Genomic DNA, 24,346 nt, shown 5'->3' with positions numbered 1-24,346 from the left:
ATTGGTCTAAAACAGTATTATTATCATCATTATAATAAAACTGAGTACAGTGGTACCTCTGGTTATGAACTTAATTCGTTCCAGAGGTCCGTTTCTCGTTGTTGTTTTTTAATGTACCGCTTTTCTTAAATGTAATCGAAAGCCCACAAGTAAAAACACAACTGAAAATATAACAGTAAAATAAAGGATCAAAAGGCGGCTAAAGAGATAAAAGTTGTAAAAAGCAGAATTAATGCAGCCATGTGTAAGAGAGAGAAATGTTAACATCTAGAAATGCTTTGTGCACAGGTACTTGGCTATCAAAAAAATGAATGAAAGGAATAAATTTCCTGCTCCTGAAAAAATCATCAGGATTTTGGCTTGCGGAAAGAAATAAGACATTTTAGGCTGTTCTAATGCTCTGTCAATATCCAAAAGTGAAATATTCCCCTGTGAGCTAAGGCTGTCTTGCTGGGCTCTACCCTCACTTGATGTTCTCTTCAAGGAGCAAAGGCCTGATATTTAAGGACATTTGAGTAGAAATTAGGCAGCCTTCAGCAGAGCTGCAACAACTGGGGAGGGGGGTTGTTTGCCCTGAGTGAAACCTCCAGAGGGCGCTATTGAGGCTCCCAGCCTGTGTTTGCGTGTATGCAAATGCAAGGGGTGTGTGTGTGTGTGTGTGCCAAACTGGGTCTTTGACCCGGGTGAAATAAAGCCTAGTTTTGCCCTGTCTTCAGGACCCTTTAACCACACTGTTCTATTTTACGTATACCATGTGACTGACACAATATGTGTATGTGGCTATACCAACTTTATCTTCGCAGACCTTGAAGAGTTAGGGAGTGGAAGCTACGGTCATCGTTACATTACAGAATCTGGACTTGGAGACGACGAAGGAGCTGACCTCGATGATTCAGACTACGATATTTACATCGACGAGGTAAAGCTAAAAGTGCCACTCTGGTGTTTAGGTCCCTCAAAATATTTTTAGGGGAGGTTACAGTGTTTAGGTCTGAAAAATATAGGGTAAAAATGTATAAGCTCATGCACATTCCGATGACGTAATACGTCTTTCTCTGTATGTTGGGGGTGAGGAACCTTTTTCGTCCCGAGGTCCGCATTCTCCCAAGGGACAACCTTCTGTGGGCCACATGCTACAGGTGGGCATGGCCAGAGGCAAAAGTGAGTGGGCCAAAGATTCTTATCTTTGTTCATCGGTTGCTGCATGCTGGCCATGCAAAAGCCAGAGGTTTATAACACACACATAACGGCCTCCATTCTCTATCCAGGCAACAAAATGCATTACAGTGGTACCCCGGCTTACATACGCTTCAGGTTACAGACTCCGCTAACCCAGAAATAGTACCTCGGGTTAAGAACTTTACTTCAGGATGAGAACACAAATCGTGCTCCAGCGGCGTGGCAGCAGCAGGAGGCCCCCATTAGCTAAAGTGGTGCTTCAGGTTAAGAACAGTTTCAGGTTAAGAATGGACCTCCGGAATGAATTAAGTACTTAACCTGAGGTACCACTGTATTACAATGTAGAGGCACATTCCTTCCATGCAAAAGCACTCGAGAAGGGTGCTGTTCAGGGCTGTTAAGGGATTGGGCAGCAGTTCCAAGAGACAGATAAGAGAGACGGTTGTCTCCTGGCCTGAGTTTTCCCACCCCACTGTATGTCTTCATTTGCTTTGGTCTCATTGACTCCTTTTGCTTCCTCGTGTGATCACATGAAGCCATAACCTTTTTCAGACACAATGTGTGTTCACTGGGTGTGTGGAGGAGAGCGTGTTTGAGTGCAGCAGAAGGACTGTGAAGAGCCTACTCTGGAGTTGGGGAGCCTGCTTTTTGCAGGACATATAGAGCTGCCTGGCCATGGATCTTTGTCACAAAATGTAGAGAAAGGGGGAAGTCTGAGGAAGATGCATGGAGGATCCAGTATATAGGATCTGGAGTGGCCCAATTAGTTCTGGTGAAAACATAGGGGAAACATTTTTAAAACTGGAATAGTGAAGTCTTAGCCTTGCAAGGGAATACGGAAAACAAAGAGGAAAGGATTTTTAAAGATAATAAAAGCCTGTATAACTGTATCTAGCCAAAACTGTTCATGGGACCAGTCTTCTGGCTCAAAACAGCAGGCTCAAAATGAAAGAGAGAGAGAGAGAGAGAGAGAGAGAGAGAGAGAGAGAGAGAGAGAGAGAAAGGAAAGCCAGGAACAGCTTCAAAAACTGGAGGTGAAGCATGCTCAAAGCAAGACATCACTTCTTCTCGCAAAGAGAAGGCAAACAGCCAAGCTGAGCTCTAGGAATCCCCAGCACAAACAGAAACCTGCCAGCAAAATCAGAGTGAAGCAATAATAAGTGGAAGAAGAAGAAGAAGAGCTCAAATGCTGAAGGGTAGCCTCATTTTGATCCCCCCAACATATCCAAATGTTATACTGGTTTGCTTCTTCTTGCCCCTTCTTTTTCTCACAGTTCAGTTTTTCTCTGTTAGATTCAGGAGGAAGACACCTGCAGAAACAGTTTTCCATTATTTTGGGGTATCAGGGTATTCTTGAGGCTAATCAGGGTACATGGAGACTCATGAAACTGGCTGAGAGCCGCTAGCCATAATTCTTGTATCTTCTTCACACGGGTAAATGATCTCAGCTCAACCAAGGCTGGGCCAGACTTTCTGCTTCCCACGCTCTAGAACGGCCACCCCAGCACAGCCAGCCATACAACTTAAATAATCTTCACACTGGCACATGATCTCAGTTTCAGATCCTGGCCAGCTTTTCTGCTTCTCATGTATCAATGGGGCAGCAGATGCAATTCTACCCTTAAAGGTAAAGGGACTCCCATCCATTAGGTCCAGTCGCGGACGACTCTGGGGTTGCGGCGCTCATCTCGCTTTATTGGCCGAGGGAGCCGGAATACAGCTTCCGGGTCATGTGGCCAGCATGACTGAGCCGCTTCTGGCGAACCAGAGCAGCGCAGAAAAACGCTGTTTACCTCCCTGCTGGAGTGGTACCTATTTATCTACTTGGACTTTGACATGCTTTCGAACTGCTAGGTTTGCAGGAGCAGGGACCGAGCAACGGGAGCTCGCCCCATCATGAGGATTTGAACCGCCGACCTTCTTATCAGCAAGCTCTAGGCTCTGTGGTTTAGACCACAGTGCCACCCACATCCCAATTCTGCCCTTAAACTTGCTTAAACAAGGGTTTGTGAGCAAACACTGCTCCCATTCCACTCTATGGCTTCCTGGGGCTCTCAACTTCATCTTGCATGCAAACAACAACAAGGTTTTTCAAAGGGATCCTTCTATTCCGGATGGTCAATGTGGTTCTGTGTCAGTCAGTGCAAAGTGATGTGCTCTGGGGCAAAATGTTTTAATTTCACATGTAAACAAATGAGGTCTCAACTGGGCTTGACAAACCAGGAACAAGATGGTGTTGTGGTGGATAGCTCAGTGAAATCATTGTCCATTTTCGAGAGATCCCTTTGGCACTTCCCCTGATCCCTCTTTGTTTATATCAACTGGAATCATTTTGTGTTTTTTGCCTGCTGTACGGCAGCTGTGGTGGTGGGGAAACAACAGATTTCATGCCAGGTATCATTAGGCAAGAGATCAAAATAAAGATGCCAGTATCACAAGGCCTGTGCACAAGTGCAGAAAAGAGATACTAAAGTAATCAAGTCTCTGGAGCAACTTCCCCTCCAAGGAAAGGTTATGACATTTGGAGTTATTTAGTTTAGAAGAAGGTGAGTAAGGAAGGACATTATAATGCTGTATAAAATTATGCACGGTTTGTAGAAAGTGGATATAGAGGGGTAGGAGAGCTGGGGGAGGGGGAATTACATTTGCCAGCCAATACACACTTTTGGTTTCAGATAGGACATGGGTAGACGAGTCTAAAAAGCCTAGGGCACAAATTTTCATGGCCCTCTGGTGGCTATGGTGGCTCATTTACCAGAAGTAATGTATTTAGTATACAGTACTCTGGAAGTGTTTACAGTGGTACCTCGGTTTTCGAATGTCTTGGAAGCCAAACATTTCAGCTTTCAAACACCAAAAATCTGGAAGTAAATGCTTCTGTTTTCGAACGCACCTAGGAAGTCGAACAGCTTTCTCTGTGTGTTTTTCAATTTTCTCAATTGAACTTGCCTCCAGTCCTTTGCGCCTGGGTTTTTGAACGTTTCAGAAGTCAAGAGGTCTTTCAGAATGGATTACGTTCGAGAACCGAGGTACCACTGCACTTGATTGTGACCAAACTAAACCAAAATCTGCAGTTAATTATGCTAAACTTACTTTTACCTTTCTGTCTTTCATCAGCTGAAACCACTTCCTGCTATCAAAGGTGGCAACAGGAAGTTTTTGGTTGAAACCAAGCTCACGCAGGAGTCTAACGCAAGGCTTCTTTCTAGACTGCTTTCATCGACTTCCTCTCCTATTAGTTCCCCTACAACAACTACTCTGCCGCCACGTACCACCACAGCAACCAGCGTTACTGCCAAGGCCACCAGGTGGAACAATGGGGCTTCGGTGGTGCGGCAGTCTGACCTGTCCTGCGATGAAACCATCTGCTCTACTGACAGCTTCTGTGTCAATGATTATGAGCGGAGTGGTTCTCGTTGCCACTGCAACCTTGGCAAAGGAGGAGAGAGTTGCTCAGAAGGTCCGTTTACTTTGGTATTCATGGTGTATGCTCTGCAAGTTGTTTTTACCCGGGGAGATTTGCAAAAGAGCGTCCTGTATGTTTGGTTTAGCACTAGTGGACATACAGGGAACAGTTGAAAAAGGGTTATGGGCAGGTGGTAAGCTACAGAAAAATCTATGGAGAGAGCACACATTTACTCTCTTGGGCGTTAGCTAGTGTGGGTTCTTCAAAACCTAAGGCTGTGAAAGGCTAAAGGGAAGGCAGAGCCAGACTGTCAGATGTGGCTGAGAAAGAAAATTTCAATAGAAAATGCCTTTTCTAATTCTTAAATGTGTTTATTTTATTTGGAGGTGAATTGCTAAGCAATATGTTCTTATTGTTGTCTTCCAGATGTTAGTATTCAGTATCCTCAGTTCTTTGGCTACTCATACATGACCTTTGAACCTCTGAAAAATTCCTACCAGACATTCCAAATTACTCTTGAATTTCGGGTAAGTGTGTATGACCTTGAAACTGCAAAGCCCTTTTAAATAATAGGTTACATTTTGACTCCTGGGAAGAATAGGCAACTGGAAAGTTTTGCAAAGCACCCCTTCTCCTGAAGCAGCAAGGTTTTAAAGAATGAAATATAGGAGAGCTGTGGAACAGTGGCTTGGCGCTCCTCGTGCTTCTTGAGAAATAAATAAATTCTGAAGCTTATTGGAGAAATTGTATCAAACTAGGACCGGTAGAATATTGTGCTGGAAGCCATTTGAGGCCAAGTTAGCATTCTCTCAAGGAGACTCAAAACGTGACTGGGCTGGGGTGTGATGATGCAATTGCTATGATATGATGATGATGATGATGATGATGATTTAATCAGCTTCTTACTTGCCCTTTACCATGGGGTCTCAGGACAGGTTACAACAATATTAAAATACTGTACTAAACTAAAAACAGTTAAAGCATATTGCCATAAAAATAACAAGCGTGAGTTCTTGAATATTTATCACAAGCATCAAATGCCAGGGGTAAAGAGGTGAGTCCTCAGACTCTGACAAAAACTACTTAATGAAAGGGCCAGGTGTATCTCTGTGGAGAGGGAGTTCCTCTCTGAGGCCGCCATCCCTGAACATCTGAAGGCAGTGAAACAACCAAGATGGCCCCTTCTGCGGAATGTAACACCTGAGAAGGGTTTGTAGGGATAGAGATGCACTGCCAGAGATTTCGGTTTGTTTACGATTTTGTTTTAATTGTTTATAATCTTTTTTATTGATTTTCAAAAATATAAACAACATAAAACAATTCAGAATCCAAATATCGACATTACTCTGAATCTCCTGACTTCCCCCCTCCATCCCTTCCATGGGTCCTTTTGATTCTATTTTCAGCTGCATATCAATACTTCTCAATGTTTTCATCTTCCTAGGTTATCTATACGTTCTGTTAGATTACAAGTGTATTTAAAATCCTGCTAATGTTTTGGCCTGCTTACAATGATTTTGTATATACATTACAGTGGTATCTCGGGTTACATATGCTTCAGGTTACATACGCTTCAGGATACATACGCTTCAGGTTACAGACTCTGCTAATCCAGAAATAGTACCTTGGGTTAAGAACTTTGCTTCAGGATGAGAACAGAAATCATCCTCCAGTGGCACGGTGGCAGCAGGAGGCCCCATTAGCTAAAGTGGTGCTTCAGGTTAAGAACAGTTTCAGGTTAAGAACGGACCTCCAGAACAAATTAAGTACTTAACCCGAGGTACCACTGTATAAGCATTTCCCATTCTTTTGCCTGGAGCTTCCCAGTTAATTTTGCCATTTTGCCATAGTCCATCAACTTGATTTGCCATTCCTCTCTGGTCGGGGCTGTCTCTTCCTTCCATCTAATTGTTTAAGACTTTAAACACTTCAATGTGAGCATCTTGAATTGTGCCTGAACAACCTCCTCAGGTCAGGGTGGTGCTGGCAATGCTGGTTCCTCTTGTGCTGGGACTTCCGGGGGGGGGGGAGCTGTTGCCTGAGGCTGTTTCTTTGGTCATATCTCGTCCTAACACATCCTCCAAATCTCCAGACTTGTTGTCTTGAAGATGGGGAATCAGACTCCCCCCCCACCTGTGTATAGATGTTGAAATCAGTCACGGGTCCCAAATATTAGAAACAGTGTTTTAACTTACATATCTGATGAGTCACACTGCTACTTTATTGCTATGGCCCTGGAAACACGTGTTTGTTTGTGTGTGTGTGTACTGATTGAATTATATTTTAAGGGTGTTGCTGTTTTTCCCCCTTTTGTTTTCAGCATTTTTTTGAATCTTACCGGTCCATTACCACATTATTGAATTTTTATGCTTGTATTTTCTCCAGCGCTTTGTCTAGACATCATTCAGAAAGGTGGCTTTTAAACATTTAAATAAATAGAGTAACTTATAATAGGCTAGTAAGAAAAGCAGGGCCAAGGAAACATAAAGGCACAAGCAATCCATGTTGAAGGTCTCTGGTTCAACAGCTTTTGAGGGGCAGTAACCGACTCTTTGAGCTTTAGCAGTTATAGGCAGGAGCACAGTTAACACAGAGACACTGCTTTAGCAACTGTTAAGATTAACCTTTTCACGTGTCATTTTACTCCCAATTTTGTCAGATTATTATTATTATTTTTTGCCCAAAAGTCAGATCATTTATTTGAAGCAGCTTTGGTATTGCTGGTTTTTCTTAAATAGAATATTGAACAGTTATGAATCTAACTTTGCATCTTGTTTGCGTTTGAGGGGAGTTAATGGAAGCAAAACTGAGCTCCTGGTGCAAATCTGAGATGTGCATCTCTGTACATCCCTTGTATAAAGCATGCGGTCCTTTGTTCGGAGAGCATTCCGAGAAGTCATAGCAACTATCAGTCCAATTTTGCTTGGTTCACTACCCATGAGACTCAAACCTGAGTCACCTTAGCTTTGATTGTCTAGTGAGAAGCAGGAAATGGCAGACCCATTCCTTTCAAAACAAAATCACTCCCCATCTCTCATAGTTTTTGTATTTTAGGGCAGTGTTTCCCAACCTTTTTTGGGCAAAGGCACACTTGTTTCATGAAAAAAATCTCGAGGCACACCACCATGCCAGATGGGGAAAGGTCACTTTTTACTTATGTAAAAAAAAATAAAAAAATAGTAACAGCATAGAAGGTAATGGTTAGGCTAGCATCCCTCTTCCAAATATAATAATAATAATAATAATTTATTATTTGTACCCCGCCCATCTGGCTGGGCTTCCCCAGCCACTCTGGGCGGCTTCCACAAAAACCAAAAAAACACTAAAATATCATACATTAAAAACTTCCCTGAACAGGGCTGCCTTAAGATGTCTTCTGAATGTCAGGCAGCCAGGCAGGCAGACGGCGAGAGCCCCACGCTGGGCGGCCTCTCCTCGCCGCCGCCGCCCCGCCTCTCGCCGCCCAACTCGCCCGCCTCCCTCCCATGGCACACCAGGCAACGTCTCGCGGCACACTAGTGTGCCGCGGAACACCGGTTGGGAAACACTGTTTTAGGGCATGTATTTTAGGCTCCTGTGTCTTAGTGGTTTTTGTTTTTATCTGTAAGCCACCTTGAGTCCCATCAAGGAAAACAGTGAAGATATATATATATATATATAAAAATATGGAATATAATAATAACAATCAGTCTGAGCAGGGAGTTGCAATTGCTGCAGCATCGGAAGGGATCCTGGGACATGTTTCCTAGGTCATGTGACCAAGCTGTCACTATGCTGTGGTGGCTAGAAGGACTGAGCTTGTGACCAAGCTCAAATCCTTTCTCAGCTGTGGAATTCCCTTTGATGTTGCCTAACCTACCCTTGCCAACAAAGGTCCGTATTGTTAAAGCTGTGGTTTTCCCAGTAGTGATGTATGGAAGTGAGAGCTGGACCATAAAGAAGGCTGATCGCCAAAGAATTGATGCTTTTGAATTATGGTGTTGGAGGAGACTCTTGAGAGTCCCATGGACTGCAAGAAGATCAGACCTATCCATTCTTAAGGATGGGCCCTGAGTGCTTACTGGAAGGACAGATCCTGAAGATGAGACTCCAATACTTTGGCCACCTTATGAGAAGAGAAGACTCCCTGGAAAAGACCCTGATGTTGGGAAAGATGGAGGGCACAAGGAGAAGGGGACGACAGAGGACGAGATGGCTGGACAGTGTTTTCGAAGCTACCAGCATGAGTTTGACCAAACTGCGGGAGGCAGTGGAAGACAGGAGTGCCTGGGGTGCTCTGGTCCATGGGGTCACGTAGAGTCGTCACGACTAAATGACTAAACAACAACAAACCTACCTCAAGTGGCAGTTGCTAGGATCAAAATAGGGTGCTGTGTGCACTGTTCTGAGCAATTTAGAAGAGTTTTGGAATAAACAACAAATGAAAAGAACAACTTGGGCTGACCTCATTGATATTTTTGCGTGCTTCTGTATTCCCAGGCTGAAGCGGAAGATGGTTTGCTTCTGTACTGCGGAGAGAATGAACATGGGCGTGGGGACTTCATGTCTGTGGCAGTCATCAGACGAAGCATTCAGTTCAGGTAAGAACTACAGAATGATGCCAGTGGAACTTTGGTAGCTTGGCTCCATGTCTGTAATATAAACATTGTCATATCCTTAGTGAAGCTTTGGAGAGAGCTCCTCAGGTGATGCCTTGGCCAAGTTTCTATTTACCGTATTTTTAGCCCCATAGGACGCACTGGCCCATAGGATGCACCTAGTTTTTTGGGGGGGAAATAAAGGGGGGGAAATTATTTTTTCCCCAGGTGCGCTGCGCTAATCCCGAAGCTTGGGGCGTGCGGAGCTCAGCACCCCCAAGCTTCTGGGTGCAGGCAAGCTCTCTGCCAACCCTGGGAGAGCTGGGTCACCCACGGCTAGCGGATAGCTTCCTGAAGCCTGGAGAGTGAGAGGGGTTGGTTCTCACCGACCCCCATCGCTCTCCAGGCTTCAGCAAAAGCCTGCATTCACCCCATAGGACGCACACACATTTCCCCTTCATTTTTGGAGGGGAAAAAGTGCGTCTTATAGGGCGAAAAATACGGCAGCTACTCTCCTGGCTGCCCCTGTTTGGGTACACATTGCCTGGAGGCAACCAAGCAGAGATGTTTTTAATAACTGAGAGGGAGGAAGAGCAAACAGGCTCCCGCTCCCTTTTCAGACTTCCAGAGTGCCACCAATGAGTTGCAATTGGCATGGGCGATGTTGCTGATGTTGCCTGTTTTGAGCATATACAGCTAGATTCTTTTCAGGAGGACGTCTCTGTGAATGAGATATGTTGCAAGGATAAGGGCGCAGGCAGTGATCTCTCAGAAACCTACTTCTTATTTTCTTTTAATCACACCCAAGTGATGGATGCCAAGCAAAGGGGGAAAGAGCACATTTCACACATGTGCATCTTTGTGTTGGCTGGCTGCTGAGGCTTCCTTGTCAGTCAGCTCCACCAGCATCTTGAGTTTCATATAAAGAAAGCCGGTATTATTAATACAGGCCTACCTCTCACCAGGGAGCCAGGAGAATTCCCAAGATAAATTATTGTGATAGCAGTAAGTCAGATTCTAATCCTGTCCATCTCCAAAACCATTTTTGAAATGTGTTGGTTTCTTGTTTATATATGTGATATATTTTCCTGTCTGTAGCCAGAGGATGTGAAAAGCTCAAACTCTTCTCTGTGGGGAAAGGAAAGAGATTAAAGAAAACTCTCTCCCTTTCTCCTTCTCCCTCTCCCTTTTTGTCCATAATAAAAGAAGGTTAGATATAAGAGTCCAGTGAACAGCCTTGGAGTACGAGAGAAGATTGCATCATCAAAGCTAAATAGGTGTGGACCTGTTTACTAATCTGGATGGGAGACCACTTAGTGTGTTGTTTTAAATTAAAATATATGCTTAGTTGTTATAAAGAGATAAATGTGAGCCATGTGTTTGGATCTCATACACTGCTTTTGAATGTTAAAAAGAAGCAGAAGCTGTCTTGAGGGAAGACCCTTTAAGGCAGTGGTTCTCAACCTTGGGTCCCCAGATGTTTTTGGCCTACAACTCCCATGATCCCTAGCTCACAGGGCCATTGGTCAGGGATGATGGGAGTTGTAGGCCAAAAACATCTGGGGACCCAAGAAGGTTGAGAAAGGCTGCTTTCGGGTGAGTTAAGTTTGGTCATTTCCTGAGAGGTTGTCCTGTTGTCCTGTTGTCAGGTTCAACTGTGGTACTGGAATTGCAGTAATTACAAGCGAGAACAAAGTGAAGCTGGGTAATTGGCACAGTGTGACTGTGTTCAGAGATGGACTGGATGGATGGCTTAGGCTGGATAACAACCGTCCAGTTTTTGGTAAATCCCAGGTGAGTCATATACCGCTTATGAAAGGGAATGCTCTTTTTAAAGCGTTTTGGCAGTGGGAGGGTGCTGGAGTGCCAGGGAGTCCCCAGAGTCAGGAATTGCCAACTCACAGTGGCGTAGCGTGGGGGGTGCAGGGGGGGCCCAGCCGCACCGGGCGCAACATCTGGGGGGGGCGCGCTCGCACTCTCAGCTCTCTGCCCCTACCTGGCTCACTCACTCTCTCTCACTGCAGTGCTGGCTGTGCGAATCCGATCCGAGCCGCTGGGTCGCCGCCCACTGTGGAGGGGGTGGGTGCCAGGCATGCGGTGCGGAGAGAGAGTGAGGGACTATCTGGGGGAGGGACAGTGCAGCGGCCGCCCAGCGCAGCGCTGAGCGCGGGAGAGAACCACACCAGACCAGACCAGGCAGCAGCAAGAAGAAGCTGGCCGCGGCGGCAGGTTAGGGGTTAGGGGGCGCAAATTACTTGCCTTACCCCGGGTTAGGGGGCGCAAATTACTTGCCTTGCCCCGGGTGCTGACAACCCATGCTACGCCACTGCCAACTCACCCCATATTCTGGGAACCAGAGCAGCCCAATGTAGTTGTGTCTTGTGACTTCTCTGGGGACGTTTGGAGAGTCCTTAGTGCTCTCCGTCCCCCATCTTCCCACATGTCACTACGTATACCTGTTGCTTCACATTTACCTCTAGGATTAAATCACTCTAAAATATCCCAATATCAAGAGCTGCCCCCACCTACCAAGTTGAAGAGTCTGTCAAATACTATAAATGGTGAAATGTATACAAGGCACCACCTTATAGGTCTGCTGGCTTCCAATGTCTAAATCCGCCGACGACCCTAGAGGGATAAAAAGACTGTTTGCCGTAACTTTGCTGGATAATTGAGATGTTAATGCAGGGGATGAGATAAGCCTGATTTGAATTTGTTTAACAAAAAATAATTAATGATTTATTAAGCAACGCAGAGAATTGCCATCAGGGAGCTAAATTGTGAAAACCTGTTTGGTTCAAGCTTCGAATGCCTTTCCTAGCTGATATTATAGTCAGCTTATTTTATTTAATTCTATTTTATTTTTCATTTCACTTCACTTTATTTTTACTTCACTTCACTTTACATGGCTATGAAGAATCCATAGCAAAAGGCTCAGGGGTTGGACGTGTGGCTCTCCAGCTGCTGTTGGACTTCCATCCACGCCAGCCGCCATGTGCAACGCTCAGAGCTAGTGGAAGTTGTGGTCCATCAACACCTGCAGCCTACAGGTTCCCCACCTGTGCATTAGCTGAAGCAGGGATCAAAGCCCTTCTCTCCAGCTTCCTGGCAGAAGAGGCAGTGTGTCATCCAGAGAGCACACCTTCTCCTCACCCCAAATGAAAACATTTTAACACACTTCATTGTATACATATAGGGTCTTGCTTCCATAACTAATGCAGTGTATTGGACCTGCATGTTTCTTTTCCTTAGAAACAAAACTTCGAGCCATTAAAACTATATCTGGATTACAATTTGCTGGGGCATCTGAGAACCAGGTAAAACTGCTTGGAAGGTTTTCTGTGGTTTGCCATCTCTGCCCCGGACGTGTGACTAGTAAATTGCCTCCCTTCCTCAAATCCTGGAGGTGGGCATGTTTTGAAGCTGTTTCTTATCGCAAGGCACTGAATTCTCTAGTTATGATGTTGCCCAAGGCATGGACTGAAGGCACATGATGCAGCATAATTGCTAAAGCTAAGGAAGTCTGAGTCTGGTCAGGCTAAGAACATAAGACAAGCTCTGCTGGATCAGACCAAAGGCCCATCTGGCCAGCATTCTGTACTCAGAGTGGCCAACGAGAGATACATGGGAAGCACACAACTGGGGTAGAGCACTATCCCACTCTTCTGCTCATGATCTCCACCCAGGAAGTGGTATTCACCATCACAGATGGGGCCAGCCCTATTGTTGGACAGAGTGATGCAGCTGTGGCACATAGTGATGGAGGAAGAGCGGACAGGAGAGTGTGAGCCATGCAGCCTGCCCTGTGCCACCTATGTTTAGCCCCCTGCTCTCAGGTGTAACTCTTGTCTCCAGTGTTAAAATAAGAGCTATTCTGGCCAATTTCTGCACATAGAACGGGGTTTCCATCTTGGTTTCTACCTTAGGAAGCACAATGTCCTGGGCCAGCCCTGGAAGAAAAGTGAGATCTCTAAAAGCTCTAAATAAATTAACAGGTCTATTTATCCTCCTTCAGCCAAATTTCCTATCAGTGTTTCCACCCCACTTTCTAGGGTCAATACAGCAAAATTACTTTCCGGACTCCCTTCTATCTTGGAGGTGCTCCTACCGCCTACTGGCTAGTGAGGTCTGCAGGCATCAATCGTGGTTTTCAAGGCTGTGTCCAGGCACTCACGATCAATGGGAAGATCATGGACATGCGGCCCTGGCCTCTGGGGAAAGCTCTTAGTGGGGCAGATGTCGGTAAGTGCGATCTTATTCTCATCCTTGTCCATGGGAGAGAAATGGGTTGCTTCCTTCCATATAGAAAGGCTAACCATCTCTGTCCAGTCATGGTTTAAGTTTAACCTTGCCCTGCCTTAGAGCTATGTTTTGTTTGCTTTCGTAAACTTTAAAATGGGCACAACAGGAACCCAACAAGAGCCTTGACAAAATGGGAGCTTTCTTAAAAAAGGGGGCTGGCTGTTGCAGGTAACTAATAATATGTTTATTTTATTTTTCTAAGTGCACAAGCTAAAATAAGACGTGAAAAAACCAAAAACCCTATAGACATTTCATGATTGTTATTGCAGCTTAAACGTAACCTAATACTGCATTTGTAAAAATGAATTCTAAATACCATTCAGTTTGTCTATGGCGAGTCTACTTTTGTACGCAACTTGTTCGTGTGTTGCAAGGTTGTACATAACCTCTATCCGTTCGTTGAAGGGAGCTGCAATTTATTTTTCCAGTTCATCAATACCTGACTTTTTGCTGTAGTAAGGGCGCAGAGAGACCCTTTGTTAAGTTACATGTGTTGGATATATAATTCAAATAACAAATAATCTTGACTAAGATAGGCCAGCATGCACACGGCATCCCAAACTCACTTGCTCTCAGGTTCCTTGTGTCCAGTCTGATTTGTACCCCACTCCATGGTAAACCTCACTAGCCTAGACTCCTGCTGACATTTGCCAGCACCTTTTGTGGGCTCTAGCCTGGAATAGAATAGAGAGCCTGTTTCAAGTCCTTGGTGAGCCACAAGTTCCTGTACATGCTGCTTAGGTCTGGTCTGCCCATGAGGCAGACTGACGCATCTGCCTCAGGATGCAGAATCCCATGGGCTGGTGCCCCCACAGGCACCCTGCCCTGACACCACTGGGATCACGTGATCCCATCTTCCCATTTCTCCTCAGCCTGCAGAATGGAATGGGGGCACGCTTGGTGCTTCTAGTCAGGCCGAATGTCTTTCGCCTTAACCTCATGAAACCTGACCTGAGCCATTGGGTTGAGGCAACCAAGAAATATAAATTGACAAAAGCCTCACATTGCTCACCTGACTGAAAGGTTTGCTCAAGTGACTGCACCTTGTTAGTGGGAGAAGTGGCTGAAAATCCTGGTTTCAAGTCTAATGTTTCTTAGGTAACAAGCTCAACCTTCCCCACCCCCTTCTGTATTTTTACAGCTGGTATCAAAAGAGGCCACTGGCCTGCGTCAGACATAATAGCGGTTGCTGCACTACCTTCTGGATAAAAACACCAGAAATCTATGAGATACAAAAATAAAGCTAATAGATTGGCCTGGAAAGGAGGCAGTGAAGAAAACAAGGTCTTGGAGAAGCACAAAGGGTTGACCCTTTTCATGATAGAGTGAGAATCTGTGGAATACATGCAGAGCTTGGAACATATCAAAAGTTCTCTCTGATCTGTATTGGTTCCTAGATTTCAGCTGTTGCAGCCCCCAATACCACAGTTGCTTCAGCAGCTGCTTTCACCTCAAACAAACAACTCTTTTGGGGTGTTTTTATGTGTGGCCATTGGTGACCTGATGCCAAATAACGAAAAGTGTGAACGATGCTACTTGCAGCAGCAATGTGGTGGGGGAGCACATTAGGGTGATCTTGGTGCTTCCCAATGGATGATGCTGAATGTCTCTTTAAAAAGATGCTGAGCACCAACGGTGGCCCTCACCTCCTTCACAGCCATGGCTGCCAAAGGCAATGGCATGCTCCTCAGTCATGTGGCCTTCACTGAGCTATCAATGGCTAGTAGTCATGATGGCTAGCCTCTGCCTCCCTGGTTGGAATACAAGTTGCTGGAAGCCACAGGGGCTCTTGTGCTTGAGGGTTTCCCATGGGCATCTGGTTGGCCACTGTGAGAACAGGATTCTGGCCTAGATGGGCCATTCGCCCAATACAGCCTCCAGCTCCCATGAGCCCCAGCCAGCATGCTCAGTCCTTGGGGATTATGGGGATTGTAGTCCAGCAGCATCAAGAAGGTTGGCAAGCCCTGGGCTAGATGGGCCAAAAGTCTTGACTCATTCGGTGCATATCAGACCCTCACAGCCCACACTGCTAATTAGAAATAACCTGGTGTATCTTCTAGGGCTGGATCTGATCCTCCCAGGGGAATGCACTTGCCCTCCATTTGCCAGGCTCAAAAGTTCTTGCAGAAGGAGTCAAGGGCTTTAGCTATGGGTCTTTGGAAGTGGGGCTGAAGTCAGTGACCCATTCACATCCTTCCCATTGGCCCTCCCTTGAAACTAGTTTTATTTAGTTACTTATTAAAAGGGTATATACAGTCCCATTTTTTTCTCCAGTGTGCTTGGAGTTCAGGGAGGGGGTATTCTTAGGCTGGATACTTAAGGTAAAATGGTAAGACCTGAGAAACCCACCTCTTCAAAGTGACAGTTTTCTTAGATTTGGAAGAATTTCATTCTTTATAGAAAGCACATAGGGCTGCAAAGGTTGTCTTTCAAAATTCAGACAGCCGTTCAGTTTAGCTTCTTGCAGCATTCATTAAATTAAGAATGAGATTGTATACAGCTCATGTTTTGCATTGTCCAAGAAGTCCTGAATGCCCTGGTTTGAAGATTAAAGTGATAATGTTGATTTGAGTGAACAGATGGGAAGAGAAGAGTGATCAATTGATGGCATGTCTCTCGAAAAGGTCTTTGATTGGATTAATGGGCTTTTATTCGTAAACCTTGATAACTCAATTCAGTCCCCTCAACGCTTCCTTTTCAGCAAGTTGTCAAGGCTGTCTTTCAGTCTTTAGAATTTCTTGCTAGTGGCATCTCTATCAACTCATTCATCAGTCTTTAGGGAAGAGATGAGTTGGGATTTTATTAGCATAGAAGTCAAGACAGGTTGGTTGACAGCCTCTGCACACTTACCTGGGATGAAGCCACACTGGAACTCAGTGGAGCTTACTTCTGAGGAGACAGGGCTGGGGTTTCACTGTCAAGTCATTCATTGTTGCCAGAAATGGGTGGGGATCCTGTGGATTATCACCACAAACAGTTTTTTAATAGAGCCCCAGACTGTATTTTGGAGATATTCAAATTCTCTGGTAATGTTAACAGCTGCAGATAGACCTTGAAGCCAAACTCATGGGCTTCTCAGCCCAAGGAGCCTCCAAATGACCTCTCAGGGAGCAGCAGTGGATGGGGCCTGTGACAAACAGCCCCACATGGCTGCAAGACCTCATGCTGGGTGCCTGGGGTCCAAGACTACGCCAGGGTCCACAAAGTGTTTTGTTAGTTGTAACAAAATTCTTCCTTCCTTCTTCTTTTAAATATAGTATAGTCAGAGTGGCCAGCTAAGTGTCTAGAGAGGCTCGTTTATTTTATTTTATTTTAAATAATATATTCTTAGGCTCTACAATGGAACAGTGTTTATTCCCAAGTAAATGCATTCAGCACAAGGGAGGAGGAAGCAAACTCTGCACGATGGTGGAAATCCAGATTGACAAACTTTATTGATTGATTGTCTCTGATATAACAGGAATATAGGAGCAATTAAAAAGCATGGGATGTTGGAGCAGGTGGGAGAAGAGAAGTGTTAATTGTGTGCTGTCTTAAGACACAGCTCTCTGACATTAGGCAGTGAGGACCTTTCTATGCCACACAGCAAAGAGAGAGAGAGAGAGAGCTTTCACTGCTGCCCATGCCAACCCTTGGATGCCCAGTGACTGTGTTGGTTCCTGGAAGGGCGGGCTGGGTGACCAGACCAGATGGAGAACCTGCTTCATTTTGCCTATAAAGCTCTCCAGGGACTGTGGTGCAGCTCATTCCGCTCACTGTCTGGAGGTGTCACACGATGGCATCCACCTAAGCTTAGCAGCCTGGTACTGCTGCATCCCATAGAGTTGCGGTGATTTCCAACTCATGCCTGGACTTCATGTATGGGATGGGAGTCTCCTGAACCACATGGCAGGATTCATGTTGGCCCCAAAGGGCTCTGTTGCCCTGGTAAGGCCCCAAAGTCTAGGGTCTGTGTTTACTTAACTGCACCACTGTCCTATGGGAACCATCTGAGGAGGCATTGCCAAGACTGCTTGTCCTTCCCGCATTTTGGGGAGAGGGGCACTGCAAAAATCCTGAGAGAAGCTCTTCTTCTTCTCCAAAGGTTAAATTGCAGACCCTGCCTCTTGAGAGTTTTGAAAAATCCGGGCAGTGGCTTAGCTTTAAAGTTACTAGCAACTCCCATAGGTGACAAGCCCCAATCCACTTGCGATATAATTATGGAATATTCTTGGGGGGGGGGAACCTTTTCATTGCCCAGAACAGAGTTGCTTCTCTAAGGAATTCAGCCTTGCTTCAGGTTTGTGATCGATCCTGGAAATCAGTTAGGGGAGGGCATGGGCTCTATTGTTGCTGCCACATGTGTGCAAAAGAAATTCAAAAGGGAATTCAAGTCTAGTCCTTATAGTTGCCAGAGCTGGGGCTTAACTCCTGCGGTGGAGAAACAAACTCTCTCTGTATTTTATTTCTCCCATTTTTTATGTTCCCATTCAAGCTATGTCCATGGGTCGTCTATAGCTGGACATAGGCTTCTAATAGATTTTGAGAACCAGTGTGGTGTGATGGTTAGAGTGTTGCAATAGGAGCTGGGGGAGCAGGGTTTGAATCCCCACTCAGCCATGAAGCTGACTGGGTGACCTTGGGCCAGTCACTATCTCTTAGCCTAACCTATCTCACAGGGTTGTTGTGAGGATGAAATGGGGAGCAGGAGAACCTAGGAGATCCTAGGAAGATATAGGTGACGTAATACTACTACTAATAATAATGCCAAGGCAGGTTTGTATAGATGCAGGCAGTTCGCTGTGTGTTAAACCACAGAGTCTAGGGCTTGCCAATTAGAAGGTCGGCAGTTCGAATCCCCACAACGGGGTGAGCTCCCGTTGCTCGGTCCCTGCTCCTGCCAACCTAGCAGTTTGAAAGCACGTCAAAGTGCAAGTAGATAAATAGGTACTGCTCCGGCGGGAAGGTAAACGGCGTTTCTGTGCACTGCTCTGGTTTGCCAGAAGCGGCTTAGTCATGCTGGCCACATGACCCGGAAGCTGTATGCCGGCTCCCTCAGCCAATAAAGGGAGATGAGCACCGCAACCCCAGAGTCGGTCACAACTGGACCTAATGGTTGGGGGTCCCTTTCCCTTTACCATTGGGATACTGGCAAGTCTTAAGATCCAAGCTGCACATGACAAGGGTGGTCCATGATTAGATTGCCTGATAACTTCTACATTCTACATTCACTAAAAGCAGCCATGACTGCTCCACAAACTATTTGGTCTGGGGCTATGGTGCAAGGCAAATTGTTACATGGCTGACAGATTCCCATGACAAAAGTAACTTCCCCTGCGCAGAGAAAACTGGGGGTCAGGGAGAAGGATTCTAGCCTAGACCTGTGCCAAGTTAAGGCTTACTCAAGCTGTTATGGCACCAAGTCTGGTTGTTAAAGATGTAACATACTCCTCCTAGTGTCTCCAGTACTAACTAATAGACATACTTTACTGCAGCTAAATACTTTGTGATGCTAATTATTCTTTTGGAATTGAAATAATGCTGATTCGCGGCAATGGGCTTGAACTGTACCTATGTTTTTTCAAGTGATACCAGGGGTTTGGGCCTCTTCCTTCAATTGGCTTCATATTCTATGTTAGATATTGTCTGAGCCCATGCATTCAGTCATTTTACACTGACACATGGAAGATGCCACTTCCAAGCTATTCTGGTGGTGCCTTTCGAGATTTTCATTTAAGCAGCCTAAATATAGAGACTTAAAAATGAATGGGCTGTAGAAATGCTGCTGTTCTGTTTGTGCAGAATTCCACTTGCACAACAGATGCTCCCGTTCCTGACCTCTCCCCTGCAGCCCCTAGCACGCCCTCAAAATCTGCTCCAGAGCATTGAGGAACTGACTCTCTGGAGCAGATTTTCAGGGCAGACAGGGAGATGAGAGGAAGGAGAAGTCTTGTTGTGCAAACAGAACTCCACCCATGACCCAGTGGTCAACTGGGTGAGCATAAATTGCAGCAGACTATTGTTGGACTAAGGGACGCAGGTGTCGCTGTGGGTTAAACCGCAGAGCCTAGGACTTGCTGATCAGAAGGTCGGTGGTTCGAATCCCCGCGACGGGGTGAGCGCCCGTTGCTCGGTCCCTGCTCCTGCCAACCCAGCAGTTCAAAAGCATGTCAAAGTGCAAGTAGATAAATAGGTACCGCTCTGGCGGGAAGGTAAACGGTGTTTCTGTGTGCTGCTCTGGTTCGCCAAAAGCAGCTTAGACCCGCTGGCCACATGACCCGGAAGCTCCCTCGGCCACTAAAGCGAGATGAATGCCGCAATTCCAGAGTTGGTCACGACTGGACCTAATGGTCAGGGGTCCCTTTACCTTTACCTTTATTGTTGGACTTGTGTTTCTCCTTGTCTATAAAGCTCCCTGTGTGGCTTTGTGCCAGTCACTCTCTGCAGCTGTCATTCAACTTTTCACCACCTCAAGAGTTTTAGGGAAATTATTTGGTTATTACGTTTTAATTCCTCCCTTTTAAAACCCCTTTGAGGCATTATTTATCACAAGGAAACAAATTGCTTACTGTATTCATATTTCTTTTGCTAGGATGTTTATCTGTGGATCTGTGTCTTCTTTAACTCGGCTCTCTACTATGCTGTGGGGAAGAACAGTGTAAATTACTACCGCATTTTTTTTTAAAAAAAGAGAAACACCTTAACTGCACATTTCACAAGATGATGTGTGCTGAAATATTTAAATGCTCCTCAGAAGTATCTTTGAGGCATTCTCATCTGTCAGTCTTCTGACAGTTTCTGTGCTGTTACCTCCAGCCATCTTCCTGTGAGATGGCAAGATGATAGAGATGTTGATTATAAAAGCTCGTATGTTGACAATATGGATTACCTGCCACACAGATGGAACTGTTAACAGTGTAGCAGCAGCTAATAAGCTTAGACCCTGCTGCTTAACACCTCCAGCTCTTACTACAGCTTCCCTCAAATGCAGAAGGAATAAAACAGCACTTAAGATAATTGAGGTTAAACAACAGCAAGAGAGAGAGAGAGAGGGAGAGAGAGAGAGAGAGAGAGAGAGATGGTACTTGCAATGTAAACAGTCTGGCAGTGTGTGGAGATTTGAGCAACCTGTCCAAGAAAAAAAACTAATGAAAAGTGGGAGACACCACCAGTCTGCTTGGCAAGTGATCACTTCTGGAAAGTCAATGCAATTAGTTCCTGTTGCTGCCATTTTGTAAAGCCTCTGGCCTGCAGCTCAGCCACTTAATCCGGCGCTTAGACTTAACGCGTTGCCTGGGAAAAGATGCATTTACGTGGCAGATCTGGCGCAGATCTCTGTGTGCGTAAGTGATTGAAAACAAGTAGCTAAATTAACCCATCCTTTGGGTACCTTGAATGACAAATCAGTGCGTGTGTTGTTTTCTACTTTTAGGTGAATGCAGCAGTGGAATTTGCGATGAGGCTTCCTGCATAAATGGTGGCACTTGCACAGCGAGCAAGGCGGACAGGTACATCTGCCTGTGCCCGCTTGGATTTAAAGGGCGCCACTGCGAAGAAGGTGAGAGGAGGACTTGCTGTTGATCTCTGCAGTTAGATGCCAGCATTTGGTGTGTTTTATGGCAGTGGTGTCTTAAGCGATGCCTCCAGGTGTTGTTGGACTACAAATCCCATCACCCACCTCCGTTGACCCTTTATGTTTTGGCTGATCAGAGAGTTCAACAATGTCTGGAGGTCTTTTCACTGGCTACCCCTGTTACTACAGGCTGTGTCTTTACCCAATTTAATCAGGAACCGTTTGACTGACTTGCACAACTAACATCCCATAGTTGGTTGGCTACACACTGGTTTAATGCTGCTTTGTAGTTTTTTATTGTTTCCAGGCCTAAGCAAGTGATTTCTCTGCTACATTTTCACATCATTTGGTTCTGTATCAATTGGGGGAATGTTCATAAATGCCTGTTTATATCCCTTTGCCTCCCGGTTACGATTGAAGTGGAGCTTGCTTCACTTGTGGTTAAGAAATAAAATATACGGAAACCATATTGACCATAAATGGAGTACCTGATGTCAGTGTGGACAAACCCCGGTTTCCTACATAATGGGTATCAAAGTGCTATAAGTGACATGGCCTTCTCTAGCCTGCTGCCTTTGAGATATTTTGGACTACAACTCCCATAATCCCCGACATGCTGTCTGATACTGATTGGAATTGTAAACATTTGGAGGACACTAGGTTGTGGAAAGCTAGACTACACAGATGTGTGCTATTAAAAATTATTATTAGTTGTATAATAAACCATCTCATTTGTAGGTTTCTCAAACAGCTTTGGGCTGTTTTGTAAGTTACTCATCACTATTTGTGATAGTGTTTCAACTTTATATGTGGTATGGTTTCTAGTATTGCTTTCTACAATGAAGTTTGAAGTTGAAGCAGACTTTGTTTTCTTGAGGGATTTTAAGTAATGTGTTTGCTTGCCCTGGTCTTTCAGCTTTCATTCTCATCATACCTCAGTTCAACGAGACTTTGAAATCCTTTGCCACCATCCCCTGGCCTTTGGAACCCCAGAACTACCTTTCCTTCATGGAGTTTGAGGTCACTTTTCGTCCCGATTCGGCTGATGGTGCCCTTTTGTACAGCTTTGACACAGGCAGCAAAGACTTCCTGTCCATTAGCATGGCAGACGGCTATGTGGAGTTCAGGTTTGACTGTGGTTCAGGAACTGCTGTAATCAGGTAAATGCAATTTACTAATTATTTCTAGAATTAATTAGCCATAATTTTTTTTTGCTGTGAAAAGTATCTGTAATTCTATACTAAAAAATAAAAATATGATGGGTGGAATCCAAAGTAGCGCATGCCCCCGAAATTTTTTCTTTGGCTTACCACAACCCTTTGTAGCAAATTTGGGGAGGAGAGGGGCACAGGTCCCATTGCACAAATGGAAAAACCTGTGCTGATGGGATGGGCTAGACGAATACCTCCCCTGGAATGCAAGTTGTCCACCAATGTCATAAACTGTGGTTATTTTCATGGAAAGAAGCTTCTCCTGGTCTCATGTGCTCCTTCCTCTTCCAGCACAGCAATGATAAGTACCGTATTTTTCGCTCTATAAGATGCACTTTCCTCCTCCTAAAAAGCAAGGGGAAATGTGTGTGCGTCTTATGGAGCGAATGCAGGCGCTCCCTTTAAAGAGTTGTGTGGAGCGTGTGTGTGGCTCTTGGGGGCTTTTCCTAAGGAGGGAGAGGGGCTGCCTTGGGGGAGCCTTAGCTGTGCACAGCCTCTCGCGGGCAGGGGATGAAGGCAAGCAAGAAGCCAGGAGATCAGGAGATCAGGTAGAACCTTGTGCACCTGAGTAATTGGGGCATGGGGATTGCCTTGTTTCCTTCATGAGAAACCAGGTCATCATAAACCATGGATATTCATGGCACCCCCAAAGCATCCAGTTTATTGTGAAGTGGCCTGCCCCTATTCCCTGCTCCTTCCTTTGTGCTAGCAAATATGAAATTATTAAGCGTTCATAACCTGAATTTTCAGCACACACAAACATCCACTAGTGCACTTGACAGAGGACCAGTGGCCCATATGACTCTTCAACTCATAGAACTTCCTACAGAACATTCTGTCTAGTCATTATTTAACTACTAGGTAATACTATGGAAGACCAACGTTTTCTTATTTTTCTCTTCCCTCCCTGTTTCTTTTCATTTTGTATCGCAACTGCTAGTCTTTATTTCGAACTGTAAACTGCCTTGTCAGCAAGGCAGTATATAAATAAAAAAATGCAAATCACCGTAGTGTCATGGTGTGCACAAGTTTTCAACATATTTCACACCACCTGAACCTTTTAACTTGAAGGTGTCAAGGACTGAACACGGGATCTTTTGCATACAAAACATGGTGTGTGGACCTCACCCCCGTCTTAGCTATGGCCTTGGATAATTGTAACACTAATTGCTGAAAGCAGGACACCTTCCGTGACAGAGATCTGTGCTGGAAAGAGGACATAATGTGCATATTGCTCATTATTAAGTAGTCAGCCCCATCTGGCTTTTTAATTACATATCGATCTGAGGTGATTATTACCCTATTATGTATCGATTTATCTTAGGTAATTAAAGCCTAATTGTTATTAAACGTAGACCGCGAGTGGAGAGGCTGCATGACATTGGCAGATGATGATTATTACTTTTTTTCCCAAGAAAAAGAGATGGCGGGAGGATTATTTAGTAAAATGTTTTTCTAGCATTTCCGAGTAGATATTTACTTGAAGAAATGTTAAGAGCTCATCAGTGACAAGGTGTAAAATGTGACATGCATTTGAAATCCAAATTTGTGCGCTGTTAAAATTGACATGACATTTCAGCTTCTTCCGTAAGTCTTTACTGAAAGTAACATGTCTGGCGGGAATTTAATTTGCATTATATAACTATCCATTATATTTCAGCTGTTTTTCTGTTTTCTCAGATTAGTGACAATTTGTAAAGATTACTGCAGTGCTTTTCAAATTTTTCCTTTGGGATGCATGGAAACGCAGTTGCGAATTACGATTCTTTCTCGTGGTCTCTCTTCATAATTAGGCTTATGGTTACAGTTGTGCACCCTCAGAGAACGCCTGATGTATGAAAAACATTGCTTGAAATTTAACCGTAACAGGTTGTGTAAAACATACAGCACGATTCATCTGCAGATCTCCATGGAATGTCCTTGGGTCTTTCAATTCATTATGCTTCCAGCCCACTTGTAGGCAGTCCTCAGCTGGTTCTTCCATGACTCGCATAATTTTTTCCATCTACCCTGCTCTCTGGGCCGACCCACCCATGAGGCAAGGTGAGGTGACTGCCTTGGGTGGCAGGATTCATAGGGGCATCAAATCCCGAGATAGATAATTGTGTCTCCTCTTGTT

General features: G+C 45.0%; 1 protein-coding gene across 2 annotated transcripts in view; it reads left to right on the top strand.

Annotated features, from left to right (window-relative positions):
- EGFLAM (EGF like, fibronectin type III and laminin G domains) overlaps positions 1-24,346 on the top strand; it is a 103,840-nt gene that overhangs the window by 59,057 nt on the left and 20,437 nt on the right. For both annotated transcript variants that reach the window (XM_083465794.1, XM_083465795.1), the window contains 8 exons: positions 804-919; positions 4,297-4,639; positions 5,012-5,112; positions 9,065-9,165; positions 10,812-10,956; positions 13,215-13,404; positions 20,876-21,001; positions 21,933-22,176. In XM_083465794.1, coding sequence (XP_083321920.1) covers positions 804-919; positions 4,297-4,639; positions 5,012-5,112; positions 9,065-9,165; positions 10,812-10,956; positions 13,215-13,404; positions 20,876-21,001; positions 21,933-22,176 — 1,366 coding nt within the window. The remainder of the gene's footprint in view (positions 1-803; positions 920-4,296; positions 4,640-5,011; positions 5,113-9,064; positions 9,166-10,811; positions 10,957-13,214; positions 13,405-20,875; positions 21,002-21,932; positions 22,177-24,346) is intronic.

Source organism: Podarcis liolepis, assembly GCF_965112155.1.
Source record: "Podarcis liolepis genome assembly, chromosome: 11".
Taxonomy (NCBI): Eukaryota; Metazoa; Chordata; class Lepidosauria; order Squamata; family Lacertidae; genus Podarcis; species Podarcis liolepis.
The sequence above is the reverse complement of the archived record's forward strand: the minus strand, read 5'-3'. Positions and strand labels throughout refer to the sequence as shown.